This window comes from Ammospiza caudacuta, chromosome 6 (genome assembly GCF_027887145.1).
Source record: "Ammospiza caudacuta isolate bAmmCau1 chromosome 6, bAmmCau1.pri, whole genome shotgun sequence".
Lineage (NCBI taxonomy): Eukaryota > Metazoa > Chordata > Aves > Passeriformes > Passerellidae > Ammospiza > Ammospiza caudacuta.
Window position 1 is genome coordinate 32,350,512 of NC_080598.1, and position 17,011 is coordinate 32,367,522.

The following is a 17,011-nucleotide window of genomic DNA, read 5'->3' on the forward strand; positions in this document are numbered from 1 at the left end:
GAGCAGGCATCATGGGTTTAACACCTCTCTACCTTTCTCCTCAGGCCAGGCCATAACAGACACCAATGCAGGCTGAGTGCATCGGCCCCATATGCGTCCTTTACACTCCATAAGCATGGGTGTACGGATAACAAAACAAGGAAAGGTCCAGCTTCCAACTCCTGACCCCTCTCATGCTCCCTGCTGTGCATCACTCCCAGATGAGAGCCGAAGGAAACAGCAAATCTCCTGCTGGCTGCCAGCTCCTTGGCACAGCACCATCAGGCAAGACCAAGTACAATCTAGGAATGGAAAAGCAGCTCATATTTAAATTGGAACATTAAATACTATATCCTAGAATGCTGTGTTCTGATGTGGCTTCCAATAGGCCAAGGAGGAGTGATGTGAGATTTTTTCAGTTCTAAAAATACCTAACTGATAAAATCCAAGCAGCAGTGAAGGTAAAAATCATACCAAAAGAGAAATAATCTTACTATTCAGCTAATGAACACCTCAGATTAGTTTAAACAAAAATAATTTAAAATCTCCAGTCTCAATCTGACAGTTTGTTCTGTTTGATTACACTTTGCATTTTACTTCCCTGGAAGAGCATCACCAGCAATGTCACATTTCCCACTGTTCTTCAATAGCTTCATGTTGTGATTCCCAGGCTGTGCTAGAATAAATAGCGCAGCTTGGAAACTGAAGCAGCATGCAAGACTGATCATTTGCTCAAAACCAACAGTTTTCAAGTAAATGAATGGGATGCAATTGCATTCAGCTTCAGCTTGAAAATGTAACCATGTAGCATTAGGATGTAGCCTTCCTGTTGAGTTTACATTCAATGGCCCTTGCTTATTAGAGCCTATTCTGGGTCACTGCACTATTTATATCTGGAGAGTAGCTCATGCACATGCAGTTTGTAGTCCTGCATGGATCACTCCAGTGGTGTATTCTGACCTCTCATAACAAAGACATCCTCATACTCATTTCAGCTATTTGTTTACCTCATCTGAAGTTTGCTCTATGACCTTGGGGCCAAATCCTCTGTGATTCACTGTGGGCAAGGGCTCCATAACTCCCTCATGACCCATGAGCTCCCCAGAGAAGCCAAGCCTGACTAGAAGAACTGCATGCATTAGGTTCAACATACACATCTGAGGTTTGGTTTCTGCCAATATATGCCAACATTCTAATTGCTCCAGAAATAACCACTGACAACAGAATATCTTGAAAACCAAATAAAATCTACCCTAATACCTATACTTGTTTCCATGGAAATATGCAGTGACAAGGTTTTTTCCCCTCATCTTCTCTGCCAGCCTACCATAGTTTTGTTCAAACAGTCCTGGTAGCTGACTAGGTTTACCCAAAAACAACTACTGCAGATGTGCCAAACTTGCACAAAGCCAAATAGAGAGCTGTTCAGCATGACCCCAAGAAAGCATCTATGCAGCAAGACTGCTGCCAGTCCTCAACACAGAGACACACAATTATTTGCAGATCCCTTCAGCCAGGGACCAACAAAATCTTTTAATTACTGAGGACTGACTGGTTTCAGTGAGACAGCAAACAGCACATACCATGGTGTTTCCCAGCAAGATGAACACAAATAACAACTCACCATCAGCACACTGGCCTCAGACTCCAGCTTTACATTAGAGTGAAAGCTATAGTATTTGCAATGCAAGTCTGTCCCCAGCGGCTGCCAAACATTCTGCTTCTGGCAGTAGCCCTCTGCTTTGCCCCCCACCATATGTCACCACTCCCAGCTACCTCCTCAAGCCCCATCTCTTCTCTGCTTCCCTGCTCCGGGCAGCTGCCCCAGCCAGAAGCTCCATTTCCCTGGGGACCCCAGTGAGGGTGAGCCACAGATGTCAACATTAGGCAAAGCCTCTGGGCTGTGACCCGTGGGGACGGTGCCCCAGCTTCGGGCCGTAACTTTGAAGTCTCTCAGGATGCTGTGCATTCACCACACCAGAACAGCCTGGCAGGGGGAAAAAGAGGAGGGATGCCTTGCCACGTCTCTCAGCAGGCAGTCTGTGATGGCAGGAGGAAAGCAAATGCCATCCTGCCATCCATGCAGGAAGGTAAAGGGCAAGCTGTGCCAGGACTGCAGGCAGAGCAGAAGCACAGAGTGACAAAAACGAAGGCAAAGTGTGGGAAATATAAAAAAGGAACCAACACTGAAATCTCACATAGGACTTTGGCTTTTGTCAGGTTGTTACACTGATGTTGTGGCATGCTGGGCTTTGGACCTCGGCTATCAGGCTAGCCCAGTGTATAAAGTCAAATGGGACTTTATGTTCAGCATTATCACAGAGCAGGCTGTAAAATCACTCAGGTGGATGGGCTACAGGACTGTAAACAAAGGATTATGGCATGTGACAAGTGGCTGTTCAGAGGGAAGGAACCAAGGATACCATGGTGCTGGGGATCAGTAAAACATTAGACTGACTGCCTCATTAAAGTTTTAAATTAGTACTTAAACCATCCAGCTGACAAAAGAAGGTTGGGCTGGAGAGGCACTGGCATGTCCTGGGAGAGGGGCAGGAGCTGCAGCTGGGCAGGGAAGGGACATATTTGGGCAGATACTTGGTGCCTGTGTCCCAGCAGCAGCTAGGAAGAGAAGGGCAATATGCCTGGGAGATGCTAGCAAAAATTGTGTCAGAGGCCTCCCTATTGTCCTCTCCCCAAGGCTGTCACTTTCCCCTTATCCACAGGGCTTGGAAAGGTGCAGGAATATTCTGGTGCAAAACCAGGAAGAGTCTCCCTCAGGAAGAGGGAATAGGCTGAGAGTTCAGGTAGCTACACAGTAGGTCAGGGTTGTCTCAACAACAGTATAAAAAGCCTGAGACAGAGAGTAGAAATTGCAAACTAGATGAAGATAGGATTCAACCTGGAAAACAAAGGCTATTTAGCAAGGAGGAAATAATTCACCAACTAACATTCCTCTTGGCAGAGGAGGGAAGAGTTCTGGAAAGTCAAACTATATTGATCTAGCCTTAGGAGAGCCAGAAAATTACTGAAGGGGACACAAAGAAATTAGCTAGACAGGAGGAAGGCAACACACCAGCACCAGGAATGTGCACAGAGCTACCCTGCCAGGCAACACAAAGCTGAGTGCTGGGCAGGAACCCACTGCTCAGTTCAGGGCTGTGGCTACCATGAGAGTCTGACACACTGGGAGGAGACAGAAGGTGACAGCTCCCTGTGCAACCATGGGGGGTTGGATTTGTGATGACAGTATGTGTTCTTGTCTCTGTGGGGACATAGAAACAGTTGACAAACATTTGTAAGGCATACACTCAAGCAGGAGGGAGTGCAAATTACTTAGAGAAGACAAAACAAAGAGAGGGAAAAACTGAAGCTGAAGGTAACTCAAAAGCTTTTACCAATGAGTTGCAGTAGGTTGTGAAATAGCTCCCATGAAGAGAGCAAGGAAGAACCCAGGTTTGGACAGTTTTAAAGTTAGATGGGAAGAAAGTAAATAATACATGAGCAATGGAAGGCATACAGAGGAATTTGAAGTGATACAAAAATTTCCACCCACTCAATCTGTAGTTCCAGTTTTCCACTGCCCCACATCTCTTGCTATCATTAGTAGTGATGCAAAATTAGAAATGTTTATTAAAGCATAACATTGTAGTACTGCTCCACCTGAGCACATAGATTTCTAGACATATCCAGTCAACAGAGAATTAGGCTTTATAATTGTGTCTGGGAAAATGATTCACAAGCAGCGATCCACTTAAACTCCTCCAATGATCTCCTTCCCCATCCCAAAACTCCTTTAGTCTTGATGAGATAGGGATATGACTCCGTGTTTGGATAGTGTGTGTTAATGTCTCCTAAAGTCACATCCAGTTGCTTTTAAAAATCTCCTGATAAATCCCTTTTTAATTGCATTTGGAAGACCACTTACAGGTCTCCCAAACGTACACATGGAAACCTGAAAAGATCAAGGCCCAAATACAGTCCTGATGAAGGCTGAAATAGCAACATGCTAAAAGCTTGGAGGAGCCTACACCTTACCTGGCATATGCACTTAGCAGCTTAATCCTCCCCACGAGGAGGGAACACAGCTATGGCTCGACAGCTACAGTGCTACAGCAAGTATTAATGGTTAGGTCCATCAGCCAGAAGGCTGGGCTCTTCACATGGCAGAGCTGGTCCCTGGCCTCAGGATTTTTCACGTGACTAATAACCAAGCTTTATAGCTGTCCCCTGCAGACTATCATGATGATGAATGAATGAGATCAGATCAGTCAATATGGCTTATTGGTGGAGTTTGCTCACTTGCTGTGGATGCATCATTACCCTGTGCATTCATCAGCACAGTCTTTGCCTGTACAATATGAAATGACAACCAACCTTCTGCTCATCAGCTTTCTGCTAAGAACTCCCAAGCCTTTTTGGGTCCTTCTTTTGCTCTGTATCCTTGTCCTGGGCCATCCTGGAAAGTTGTTTGGGAAGTACCACATCCTTCCTTATTAAAGCAAACCATATTAAGGCGCACCTGTAGAAGTTAAATGAGAAATTGCTGAAAAACATTGACTTCATAACACAGTGATTAATGGTGCATTTATTACTCCTGTCCTCTGCCTGAAAAAAATCAAGAGTTGCTCCACTAAGTGGCACAGATGCTCTGCAGCTCCACAAGCAGCAGTGATCCTCTTTTGGCTGAATGGTATTTCCAGAGCAAAGCATTTCTCAACTCCACTGAGGCTGTTGAGCCCAGGATTCCTGTAGAAACCAGGGATATTTCAAAGTAACTGCAAGCACCACATTCAAACTGGGTACTCAAAAAAGTGTACTGTACAGCCTGCCACATCCTTGCATCAATCAATAGCTTACACCAGCACAAAAGGGAATAAGGTTTCATGGCTGGAAACTGCTTTGAACTGAAATATGAGAGCTTTGCCATTCCTTTCCAGCTCTGGCGTGAATTCCCTAGGCAGCCCAAGGCAGGCATCTTCATCTCCCTGGGGCTCAGTTTGCCATCTGTAAAACTGGGTTAGCATCTCTTGCTCCTTCTTACACTCTTTTTATCCTTGTCGATATTAACGGTAAATACAGATGGCTTGTTTGTGTGCAGGTATAATGCAAAACTAGGGGCACGCCCCTGAAATCGCCGCTTATTTAGGGACGGTCTGCAGGGAAAGACGCGAGCTCGGAGCGGCAGGTGCAGGGCAGGACGCACGGATTAAGGGATGCGCAGACAGGGAGTGGGGATGCCCGCAGGGAAGGACGCTCTCCTGGCGGGCCGGGCGCTTACCCGCCCCCCGAGCTCGCCGCAGCATCGCCGGGCCCGGCCCCTCGCGGCGGGGAGGCGGGGGCGGGTCCCCGCCCGGCCGCAGCGCTGCCCCCGGCCCGGCGGCGCACGGGGCTGCGGGGCGGGCTCCCCCCGCTCCCGCCTCCGCCCGCCCGCCCCCCGCGCGGGGCTGCAGCGGGCAGCGCGGGGCGCCGCAGCCTGCGGGCGGCCGCCGTGCCCGCCCCGCAGGTGGGGGCGCCGCGCGGGACCCGGGGTGCCATGGACGAGCCGCCGCCGCCCGCCTGATCCCCGAGGCCGCCGGCACCGAGACAAAGAGCGGGGCTGCGGCCGCGCCCGCCCGGTGAGTGCCGCGGGGGACCGGGGCGGGCGGGGGGCTCCGTCTTGCGCCGCGGCCCGGGAGTAGGTCTCGGTCCCGCTGCCAGCCCTGCCTGACACCCCCGGGCACCCCTCTCTCCGTTCACTCATTCAAGCGCGGACACTTTCGTCCGCCAGTCCGCCAAGCCCAGCGCACCTACAGCATCCTCACAGCCTGACTACCCTCAGCCCAGACTGCCCTCCCGGCCCAGACACACCCCGTGCACCCCCAGCATCCCCGTTCCTTGCCGAACGATTCTGCGCCCACTGCTCGAACCTGCCGGAGGACCCTGAACGACCCCCGTCACCCCAAACGCCCCCGCGCTCACAACCCGCGCGTCCCGAAGACTCCCGCACCACGCCCCTGTGCCCGACCGCCCAAACACGGCTCCCCGCCCCGGGCACCCCCGCCCCCGGACACTGCCCCTCCGTGCCCAACACCTGCCGCGACCTGCCCCTGTCCTGCACGAACGCAGCCCAGCCCAGGCACCTCCGGTGCGCCCCTCGCCCCTGCCCCGGGGACACAAAGGGGTCCGTGCGCCCGCTGCCCGCCCGCTCACCCGCCGCCGCTCTCTGCCCCGCAGGCCGAGCCATGGTGGAGCCGCCGGCCGAGCCTCCCCCGCAGCCCTGCCCGGCGCCCGGGGGGGCGGCGGGGGGAGAGCCGGCCCGTCCTGGAGAGCAGTCGCCGCTGCTGCACCTGGACCTGTACAACTTCGACTGCGCGGCGGCGGAGGGCAGCCGGTACGTGCTGACCAGCCCGCGGTCGCTGGAGGCCTGCGCCCGCTGCGCCGTGCGGCCCGTGGAGCTGCTGCCGCGGGCGCTGGGGGACCTGCTAAGAGAGGCGCCCGGGCGCTCCATGCGGGTGGCCGCCGGCCTCTACGAGGCCTACGAGCGGGAGCGCCGCCGCAAGCTGCAGCAGTGCCGGGAGGAGCGGGAGAGGATTATCCGGGAGGAGAAGAGGCGGATCCTCGGGCCCCTCGGCAGCCTGCCGCCTTCGCCCGCCGCCCGCGTCTCCTCCCGGGCTGCGGCCGCAGCTGCCGGCGGGCCCCGGACCCATGGCGGGGGGAAGGCCAGGTCATCGAGGGGTGCCAAGGGCAAGAGCCACTCCCTGGACTCCTTGCAGAAGCGCCGCGAGGGTAGCTGGGGCAAGACCTCCTCTGAGTCGGGCGCTTCGTCGTCCTACAGCGGGGAGAGCCTGCGGGAGCGCGGGGGCAAGGTGTGCGGCCGGGGTCGGGGGGTAGCCGCCGCCAATGGGACTCTGCTGGGGCGCAGCTTCAGCCTGGGCGACCTCAGCCACTCACCACAGACTGCCCAAAGAGTCGAGAGGATCGTCAGGGAGGTGAAGAGGAAGAAGGGTCTCTCAGAGGTGCCAGAGAGGGACAAGAAGATCGCGGCACTGATGATCGCCAAGCACCAGGAGGCCAACCTCCTGCGGGAGCAGCGGCAGGCGGCTCACCTGCAGTGGGACAGCCAGCGGCGCCTGGCTGAGCAGCGGAAGGAGCAGGAGGAGAAGGAGAAGCAAAGGGCCCTCCTGCAGGGTCAGCGGATGTGGGAGAGCCAGGTGGAGAAGCGGCGAGGGAGACTGAACCAGGAGCAGGAGGAAGCTGCCCTGATGAAGCAGAAGCAGCTCCTGGTATGCGAGGAGAGGTGGCGGGAGCAAGCGGAGAAGCAGGAGCGGCTGCGGAGGGAGAGGCTGGAGAGGGCCATCAAGGAGGACAAGCAGAAAAAACTCCATCAAGAGCTCAACCTGAAGGCAAAGGAAGAGGTCAAGAAGGAGCACCAGGAGCGAGAGGAGCAGCTCCTGCAAGAGAAGCTGTCCACAGCTGCACAGAAGAGGCTGAAAAAGGAGGTGCAGCTGCAGAAGGAAAAGAGACTGTTCAACCAAGCAGAGAAGCTGAAGCATGAGGCCTTGCTCAAGGAACTGGCCAAGCAGGAGGCAGAAGAGAAAGAAATGCTGAAGGCATCCCTGAAGATGAGTTTGACAAAGGCTCAGGAGAACTACGAGCAGCTTGTGGAGAAGAGGAACCAGGAGCTGAGGGAGAAGGCCAGGCGTGAGGACATGCAGATCCAGAGAGCTAAACTGGCAGCAGAGAAGAAGGAAAGAGAGCAGAAGGAGCACTTGGAAGCACTGGCTAGAGAGACAGAGAGAAAGCTCCAGCATGCTGCCCAGGTGGCTGAAGAGGCTGTCCAAGAAAAAGCCCGCAAAGTGGTCTTGAGCCGTCTGGAAAAGGAAAAAGTGCAGAAGATGAACAAGCAAAAGGTGGAACAGTATGAGGACTTACGGCGCAGGGAAATTCTCCTCTCAATAGAGAGGAAGCTGGAGAGAAGTGAGCAGATCTTCAAGGAGAAGAAGACAGTCTTAGAAAATGCCAGGTCTGTTGCTCGAGCATCCTTCCATGTCCGGGAGAAGGTGCGGGAGGAGACGAACATGCGCACCTTTGACAAGATGGCCTTCGAAGCAGAACTGCATGCTCAACTTAGTAAGAAGTGAAAGATCTTGTCATGGCTGAGTGAGGATGCACCACTGGTTGTCCATCAATGTGACAGAAAGCTCCTCAGCATGAGCATTTAAAAAACAACGAAAACCAACATCCACCCTAATTTTGTGTTTTGGGGTAGCAGGGTACCGCACAAAAATGTGGCAGCTATTTCACATACTGTTTTAAAAACATTTTTCATTCTGGGTGTGTTTTAGAGACTGACCTCAGTCATCTTTACAGAGAGGAAGCAAGTTTTTCTGTCCTCTACCCCACAAGCACATGCATTTTTTTTCAGAGAGGGCTGCAAAATCTGCTTGAAGCCTCTGAGTTATTGATTGATTGTTTACACCAGAGATGACTACAGCTGCACTCTCCAGCAGGAAATGCAAACAGAGGTTGCTGACTACTAGAGCCTGCTGAATAAGAACCAAAACCACCCCAGCTCATTCTGCCTGCAGTGATGGGCAGTTTGGTTTAAGTTACGGGACTGCATTTTCAAAGCTGCTGCAATCCCATGCTGAAGGGAGGACGGCTGGAGTACAGAATGCCATGTACTCTGGGTGCCCCTTGGCTGGGGCCAGTACCAAGCTAGGGAAAGCACAGATCAAGTCCATGTAAGTAGACATCATGATCAGAGCTGGGCAGAAGCTGTCTGAAAGTGCACGCAAACACAATTTATTTTTTGCTGTTACCCCTCCTAAGGTATCCTCACCTCTTCTCCTCCTTTCCAAGGTTCTCTTACAAACTTCTGTAGAATTCCTTCTTTTTTTTCGGAGGAGGGAGTAAAGGAGAGAAATTTGTGGACAGTCCACAAACTGACAAGCACCCACACAAGTCACCTGTTCATTAAGATAAGAAAATGAATGAACCTGTGGAATCTGGACTTTTGGAGAAACACAGAGGTCACTTGTAAATGGAAATCACCACCCTCTGGAATTCTCAAAACCTTATCCATTTTGCCTGTCTTGAGCAGGAGGTTGGACCAGATGTTCTCCAGAGTTCCAAGCTTATAGTTCTCATGAGCTGTGTACAATGACATGTTCGCCCAGCTCTTATCAGTGTCTACTGAGCAGGGCAGCATTTCTCTGCCACTGGTGCTAAGAGTTGTATTCTTGTATAGAGCACAAGAAAGAGAGATGCACAAAATAAGGTACATTACAGATTCTCTTAGATGAGGATCATGTCTTTTTTATAAGAGCTGACTCAATACTATTTAGGGGGAACTGAGTTCTTCTGCAATTAAATGCACCAGAAATGTGAAAAACCTACCTGTGCCCTGTGTACAGCATTGAAGTACAACAGCATTCTGCTCCAGGTTTCCACATGGACTCTTTGTAACAGAGTTGGATTTGTAAGCACACATCTGAAGCAGGCACTTTGGTTTGGTTTTTTTCTGGCTCCGGGCAGCATCAGCTCTCTGTTCCACCATCTGTGACGCCGGATTGGGTTGCTCTGATGATAGCAGTCAGACCTGGAGCATGGAGGAGAAGCACCAAGAAGAGACAGGATCTCATTTCTTTGCGGATGTCTCTGACATAGAACATAGTAGAAGAGACAACCAGGAGAGGGTTGACATATGGCACAGACATGCAGTCTAGCATGCATAGATTGCTTACCAGAATTTCCCAGGAGGCAACAGCGGGTCAGAGCCCTCCTAGAAGGCTTTAAAGAAGTTGTTAAATGAACACTAACAATAGACCAAATATACTGGTGCCCTGCAAGGTTAGAGACATTACACAGTGTTGAAAATTAAGACATAGGTATTTTTTTTTTTTATTTTTATAAGATTTGATCTTTGAATCAAAGTATGATTGGTGGTGTTAAGGGCAGGCAGCATGAAAGTAGGAATTAGGGCACCTGAGCAGTGTTTGCTCTGTCAGTCATTGGCTCACTGTGTAATGCCAGGCAAGTCCTCAGAGGCTGGACCTGCTCCTATTGATATAAACGGAAGCAGAGTTGGGCTCCTGGGACTCACAGGAAATAGTAAGACTCTGATTGGCAAAGCACTTCAAAGACTTTGGACAAATGTTGCTTAAAAAATACAAAGTAATATTTATTTATGTATTTATGTATGTATGTATTTATTTATTTATTTGAGTGGTTATTAAAGTAAAACACCCCTCAGTGAAAAGCATTAACACCCAAATCTGGTAATTGTGGAAAGGACAGCTGCATTAGTGTTTCCAGCAGGGAGGCTATCCCCTTATCCTCAGCCTCAAAGCAGCAATCAGAACAGTGAAACAAATCCTGTTCTAACACTGGACAAGGTCCTTGAGAAAACACAGACTTCACATGATGTCCGTGCCTCAGTGATTTGTGTGTGCCCTCGTACCTGCAAAGACCTAGAAAAGAGATGGTCAGTGGCTCAAATCCAGCCACTGCAAAACTGCCCTTGCTCCCTGACAGCACTAGAGTTGGGATAAAACCTGCAGTGACTCCAGCATAGCCAGTGTTTCATCTGATTTGTAGCCTTTGGGGCTGGAGAGAAAGCCTGCCAGCACATATATGAAAGGTTTTGCTTCCTGTGTCGTTGCACTGGGGTTGAAATTCACTGCTTGGTCAACTTAGCAGAGGGACAAGGGGGAGAGACGGGAAACAGTGGAAAGAAGGCAAATGGCGATGGGTGAATGAGCAGGCAGCCTCTAACTGGAGGAGCATGTTTTCCCTAAAGCTCTACTGCAATCTACCTGAAGACTGTCTAAACCTCCCTCTGACAAGGGCATTTCCAGACGGAGAACATTCTGCAGCCCAGGAGACATGGCCACTGACTGTAATTACACGTGGGGTCCATTTCTTGCTCCTGACTGAGTTTGACACCTTGGGGCTACAGCTGAACTAATCAACACAAACCTACATGAAGGTAATTGGATTGGCAAACTAGTGTTCCTCTACTGTGCAGTGTACAGCTCAAGTTTTGAATGTGCAATCTGAGAAAAATATTTTTTTTTCAAAAGACACTGATCTGTGTATGGATATTTTTTATTTCTGTAGTGGTTTAAGTCCTAAGTCCATGAAATTCAGTGAATTTTATGAGTTTAAAATTGAAGCATGGAAAATTTAAGTCAGCAGTTTGGATGGAGGCATGAGGTATTTCTTGGGTCTGCTTATGCTTTTGTTTATTTGAGAAGGAGTTCTACTGCTGGATTTCTGTAGGAACAGAAGTTAAACCAATGGTCACATGTAAAAAGTATGGCCCTTTTAGATGGGGCTTATTTGGTGTTTTTGCAATTGAGCTGCAGGTTAGGGAGAACTAAAAAAGGAATCAACATGGAGGAGAAGCACTGACTAAAGAGCAGTTTCTTTTGGCTGACCTCTGAAGGAATTTTGGAACACAATGGAACACATTTTGCACATTCAGAAATTCTTGTTTATGTGGATTGTCTAGGCTTTAATGGCATCTGGGCTGAAACTGGAGCCCTTCAGTGCCAGAGAGAGTGCCAACAATCTTACCTGTGGGCTTCCTCTTCACACAAAATTCATCACTAAAAGGCATTCTCTCTGTCAAGATTGAATTTGGCAGATATGTCTAAAAGCTTTTAGGAGGAGCAGCTGCACCACCACTGGTTAATATTTTGCAAGGTAAATTTTAAGCCAGTTTATACTAAGTTCTTTCTCCACATGCATAAGAGGCATGTGAGGATTAGATTTCTCACCTTGGTTATCTATTTTCCTCTTAGGATCCCGTGGAGCTGCAGACTCATTCTTTGCTAAAATTTCTCCTAGTGCCAGGGGAATTCTGTTTGCTAAGAAAATGCTGAATATGCAGTGCTCACAGGTTTGATAGGGGACTTAGTTAAAGACATCTACATGTCTTTATTAAGCCAAGGCTGGACAGGGAGGTGTGGGAAACAGAATTTGCAATACATAGCCCGACTTGTTATATTTTACCTGAGGATGGCTTCTCATTGCCGCAGTTGTTGCATCAAAGACTTGCTTTCAGCTGTGGGCGTTCTTCTGCAGGTAAAGACAAAAATGTAGTAGTTAAAATGCCATTTCAAACATGAGGTTTTTTTGGTTTGGGCTTTTTTTGGTCTTGTTGGGGTTTTGTTTTAAAGAAGATGCAGGGAGATGTAAGGATGAGATACAAAGCTAGTTAGATGCAGCACATTATAGATGGTAACTGGTGTCTTCACAGGTAGTTCTGCTCTGTGGACCTGAGACTGTGCTGCTTAGTGGAGCAGGCACTACATCCAGGAGAGCAGAGGTGCTCTGGGAGGTGCTCTGTGATGTGTTCTCAGATCACACAGGCTCCCTTCAAAGCAATCCAGTGTAAGCTCTAATGCTTTGCTGCTCCAAGGGAGTATAGTTTGTTAGGATTGGACTTAGCCTGCATAGTTGTAAAAGAAGGCTGTCATAGGCAAAACACTGGCTTAGCCCAGTCCTTCTGGAAGTCAACCCCGAGACACCTGCTTTGCAGTGCAGTACAGGGAGCTGATGGAGCTCTAATACAGCTGCTTGGGGGAGTGCAGCCCCACAAGTCCTTGGCAAGCAAATAGCACCCACTCTGAAGAGCCAGTACAGAGGCAGGGTAAGAAAATCGTAATGCTTCTGGCTTCTAGGCAGGCAGCAGCTCTGCCCTCCTTTTGGTGAGATATTACTAGGTGATTGTTTGAAGAGAAAACACTGGGAACAAGAAAAAAAAATGCAAAACTCTTCTAAACCAAGAAAAGAAACAAGAAAACCTGGAAAGAGATTCTCCATTCATGGAGACCATCCAGCACTATAGGGAGGCCAGTCTTCAGAGCCTTCATAATGGAATATGCCCCATATCCCACACGCCTCTTTAACACTAGGACCTGAAAAAAAATTTGTTTCTAGAGGCCTGACTTCTTTGTCCTTAGCCCATTCTTTGAGCATGCATCTTTACTGTGAAACATTACCTTGTTACTGTAAGATTCTAGTGGGAAAGGACCCAAGTCTTTCTCTGGTAACTTTGCACTCATCTCCTGCATCCCTGCCATTCAGAAATCCTCTGCATTGCAAAACCACTCTGGCAGTAAGAATCATCCTGTATTACAAAACCAAACTGCCAGTGCTGTTTTGTTCTTATGTGCTTTACACAGCTCCCTGCATCTAATCTCAGGACCTGGCTGTGAGGTAAAACAGTTATTGCCCCCAGCCTAAGTACAAGCAAACTGAAGCAGAAAGAACTGATGTGATTTGCCCTGGGCCATGTTGGCCTCCCTGACCTAGCTGGAGCTCTCACTCATGTCCTCCCTAATCCCTGTGCAGTCCTCTAATTGACCTCATCTGGTTGCAGTGGAGGGAAATCCCTGTGCCCCTGCTGTGGCAGCTCCCCTGACTCCTGAGCTGCAGCTGGTGCTTCTTGGAGGACAAAGGTTTTAGACCACCAGCCACCACTTCTGGGCATTGTCTCCAGACTCTGAAACACTTTTAAATAGGGGGTGGAGGAAGAGGGTCTGAAGGTTATATAAGGCTGCACTTGGAGCCCAGGACAGGAGCAGGGTGAGAGGAAGGTGCATTAGCAGAAATGAGCAGGAGCTACAGATGGAAATGTTAAATGAATGAGTAAATATGGACTGAGTATCCTTATAGCATCCTGGCTAGCTAGAATCACTTAGATCTCTATGTGACAGCATACAATAACACTTTCTTTCAGCACATTAAACTTACAGGGCCCAGTTCATCCCATTAGATACCTCTCTAGGGCCAGCAGAGTTATTCCAGGAGTGAATACAGTCTAGATATATTAAACTTTTCATTATTTATGTAAATCAGAGTGGCTTGGCAGAGCTTATGCTTTCAAGAGTTTGGTGGAAATTTCCTCCTGCCTGAGCAGTACCCAATGCAATGGGATGGGAGGGTCACATATCAGCTGATATTTTTAGACTGGGTGACAAATTTGTCAATACCCTGGTGCTGGACACTGTGTTCCTGGGTGTTTACAAAGCAGTTTCTGCTTAAGCAGCTCAGTGCTGATGAGGGGAAGAGCAGCTGGCACAGAAGTACTTTGTCAGATAGTAAGTTAAACAGTTGGGAGTAAGAGATTTGGCTCTTTGTCTGTTGGACACTACTGGGAATGTTTTGGTTTGTAGGAGGATGATGTGATAATTTAATCTCTTTTTAATCACCTCCAAAGTAAGCTGTGCCATTTTTAACAATTATTTAATGATTTATAAGAGGTAGGAAAATAAATGAGGAAGGGAGCACAAAACACAGATGTGTAGGCAAAGCTGAAAGCCATTTTTCTTTCCCTCCTAAAAAAAAAAACATATTATCCCAGCAGGTGAAGGTTTTGTTAAGTACCACATTGCATCAAATTTTTTAGACCCTAGGAAGGGACCACTCTGTTTATGAGCTTGCTACTTATACACCTGTCTCCTGTACATGCTGACAAGACAAGCTTCATGCTTACCTCCCAGCAACAGCTATTTCTTCAGATTTCAAGGAGAATGTGAGATCCATGAACAGGCACCATTTTCACTATAGAGGGACCACTGCACAGCCATCCTGGATGGACTTGGTCCACATCTGACATGAACCCTGATGGAAGAGTGATACTTTGCTCTCACCAGGGAATTTCAGCAGCCCTCATCCACACAGTCTAGGAGCCTCTGCACCATTTTCAGCTTCCACCTGAAGTTGTCAAGATGTCCTTGTATCCTAATTTGATCCCGAGGCTCCTGCTCCCATTGCCTGCAGCTAGGTAGCTGGGGGGCTCACCATAGGGTGCAGCCAAGTCTCTACATGTCTGCAGAGGCTTCAAGGCTTCAAGAAAACTAAATTATCCTGTTCTTTCTTAAACTGGGGCATGTCTGTGCACAAGCAATTACAAGAGCAATCTGAGTCTGGGCTTTGGGTGCAGTAGACTGAAAACCTACAGAAGAACTGAGGTGTTGTGGCACAGCAAAGGGACGCTACTGTTTTATTTTTAATTATCAAACACTGCTGCTAATTTACTTTCCCTGCATTGCTTTCCCAGACAGTACCATGAATGGGGCAAGCATTAACAGCCCCAGTGGAAGTGCTTAGCTGTTGCCCTCCCCACTTAGACCAATGCTTGGCATGGGAAATGGTGTCCCTTCTTTCCTGAGAGGGAAGCTTTCCTTTCTGCAGTCAGCATCGCATCATGCACAGGTGCTCTGGGACACGGTGGCATCCTAAGATACATCCATCCTATCCAGCTTCTCCTTCTGACCTGGACTCTACCAGTAAACTCATACCCAGCTCATAAAGGTCTGCATGACCTGTCATGACAGGGATTCTAGGTATGTTGTAACAGGTATGCGTCATGATGTTGCTTTTTCTGTTATCAGTTTCACCTACTGCTGCTCAGGAGGAAGTAAAGCCAGGGAGGATTGTTTCAGTAAACCAGAGCTGACCTGCCTGCTCTCAGAAAACGGTAGGCAGGTAGGCAAGCTGAGAGCTTCAGGGCTTTATGCAACACTAGAACACCTGACATCTTAAGTTAGCTTTAGATATACTCCATATCCCTTTTCATGGTAGCTATCACTCCAATTTACATCACTTGGATGCTGTGAGTCCTAATATTTTCCAGGCAGAAGGCACTCTGCTTGTAACAGAAGTTTTCTGTGATTCCTACATTTTTTTTAAAAACCTGCACAATCTGTTTGCAGAATCAAGTATTTCAATGCATTTTACTTATGGTTCCATCAAAAAAAATTGTAGAAGTAGAGATTCCTGAAGGCAATGATGTTCACACCCAGACCTACTGTCCTCTCTAAGTTTCTCTGATCAGACTGCAGTGTGCTACTCCAGAGATTTCTTGCAGCTCCTGCTGTCTCTGGGAAGCTGCAGGTCCTTCCCTGCAAAGCCACTGTACCATAACGCAGCTGCCACGTGATTCAGTCCCCATATGCACAGAAAACTTGCTGTAAGCTACCAGGGGAATTTATGCATCTACTGGAACCCACAGGCCCTTCCCATCCATCCTGACACCAGGGCTGTAAAAACTCCCTGTACAGTACCTGCTGACCCAGTAACGCTGTCTGAGTCCTCTCCATGGCAACGCACTGCAGTGTCCTGAGCTACAGGCAGGGGTGGCCAGGGAACCGATGCATCAGATGTATGGAGAATAATTTTAGCATAAGTTTTTCCATGGGAAAGTGGAGGCACAAAGCTACTCCCCAGAGGAAGTAAAAGAATGTCTGAAGAAGAAAGACATAACAAAATGAGTTATTTAAATATCCCTAAAATCATAGGAGACATGGTTTATATATCTAATGCAACAGATGTACGTGGCCAAGCAGCTTCACACATTTTAGGTACCCTCAGGGATGAAGAATGGTATAAAGTACTTAGGACCTCAGGTGAGAAAGGAATCATGTTTCCCAACAAGTGTTAGGGCTGGTCAGAGTGGAAAATTGTAGGGAAACTGTTCTAGACATCTCCAACTATGATGGCTTTCATACCACTACAGCAAAGAAACATATCCTGAATGAAAGGTGGGAGTAAGGATGGAAAAGAGAAGCCTGGGATAAACATATACAGGACTTAAATAAATGTATAAAATAATGGAAATAAGACTGGAGGCCCTACATGAAAGTCAGGATGAATTGTGAATTTTTGAGGTCTCCTTCCTGGTGAAGGCTCCTGCATTACAGCAGCAGAGAAATGCCTTCTGGAGCACCCCAGCCCAGTGGCTTCCTCTACCCCAGGCCTGCATGGGTGCTGCTCCAGGCATCTGTCAGGCAGCACCCCACAATGTTAGGAAGGAGCCTGAGCTAAACCACCTCCCTCTGGGCTCTAGGGCAGCAGCCAAGAGTGCCCAGGTTTCTCCTGTGAAGTAGAAGGTGATGAGGAGCACCTCTTTTAGTATTTGAATCTGGGCTGTCAGAAAAAAGATTTTACTGTGTGTCAGTGCTAGGATCAGGAGGATGAGCTAAGAACAGGTATGTATCTCAAGACCACAGGATAGAAAAACACCTTTCTACTAAAGACT

At 48.7% G+C, this 17,011-nt stretch overlaps 1 protein-coding gene across 1 annotated transcript; it reads left to right on the forward strand.

Annotated features, from left to right (window-relative positions):
* Window positions 1-6,169: 6,169 nt before the first annotated feature.
* On the forward strand, window positions 6,170-11,045 carry CCDC177 (coiled-coil domain containing 177). The gene has a single exon (XM_058807537.1). It carries the CDS (start codon window positions 6,201-6,203, stop codon window positions 8,097-8,099), a length of 1,899 nt encoding a protein of 632 aa, XP_058663520.1. The 5' UTR covers window positions 6,170-6,200; the 3' UTR covers window positions 8,100-11,045.
* The last annotated feature ends 5,966 nt before the right edge of the window (window positions 11,046-17,011 follow it).

Coding starts and splice junctions, on each gene's coding strand:
- CCDC177 (XM_058807537.1), top strand. CDS start 6,201: ATGGTGGAGCCGCCGGCCGAGCCTCCCCCGCAGCCCTGCCCGGCGCCC.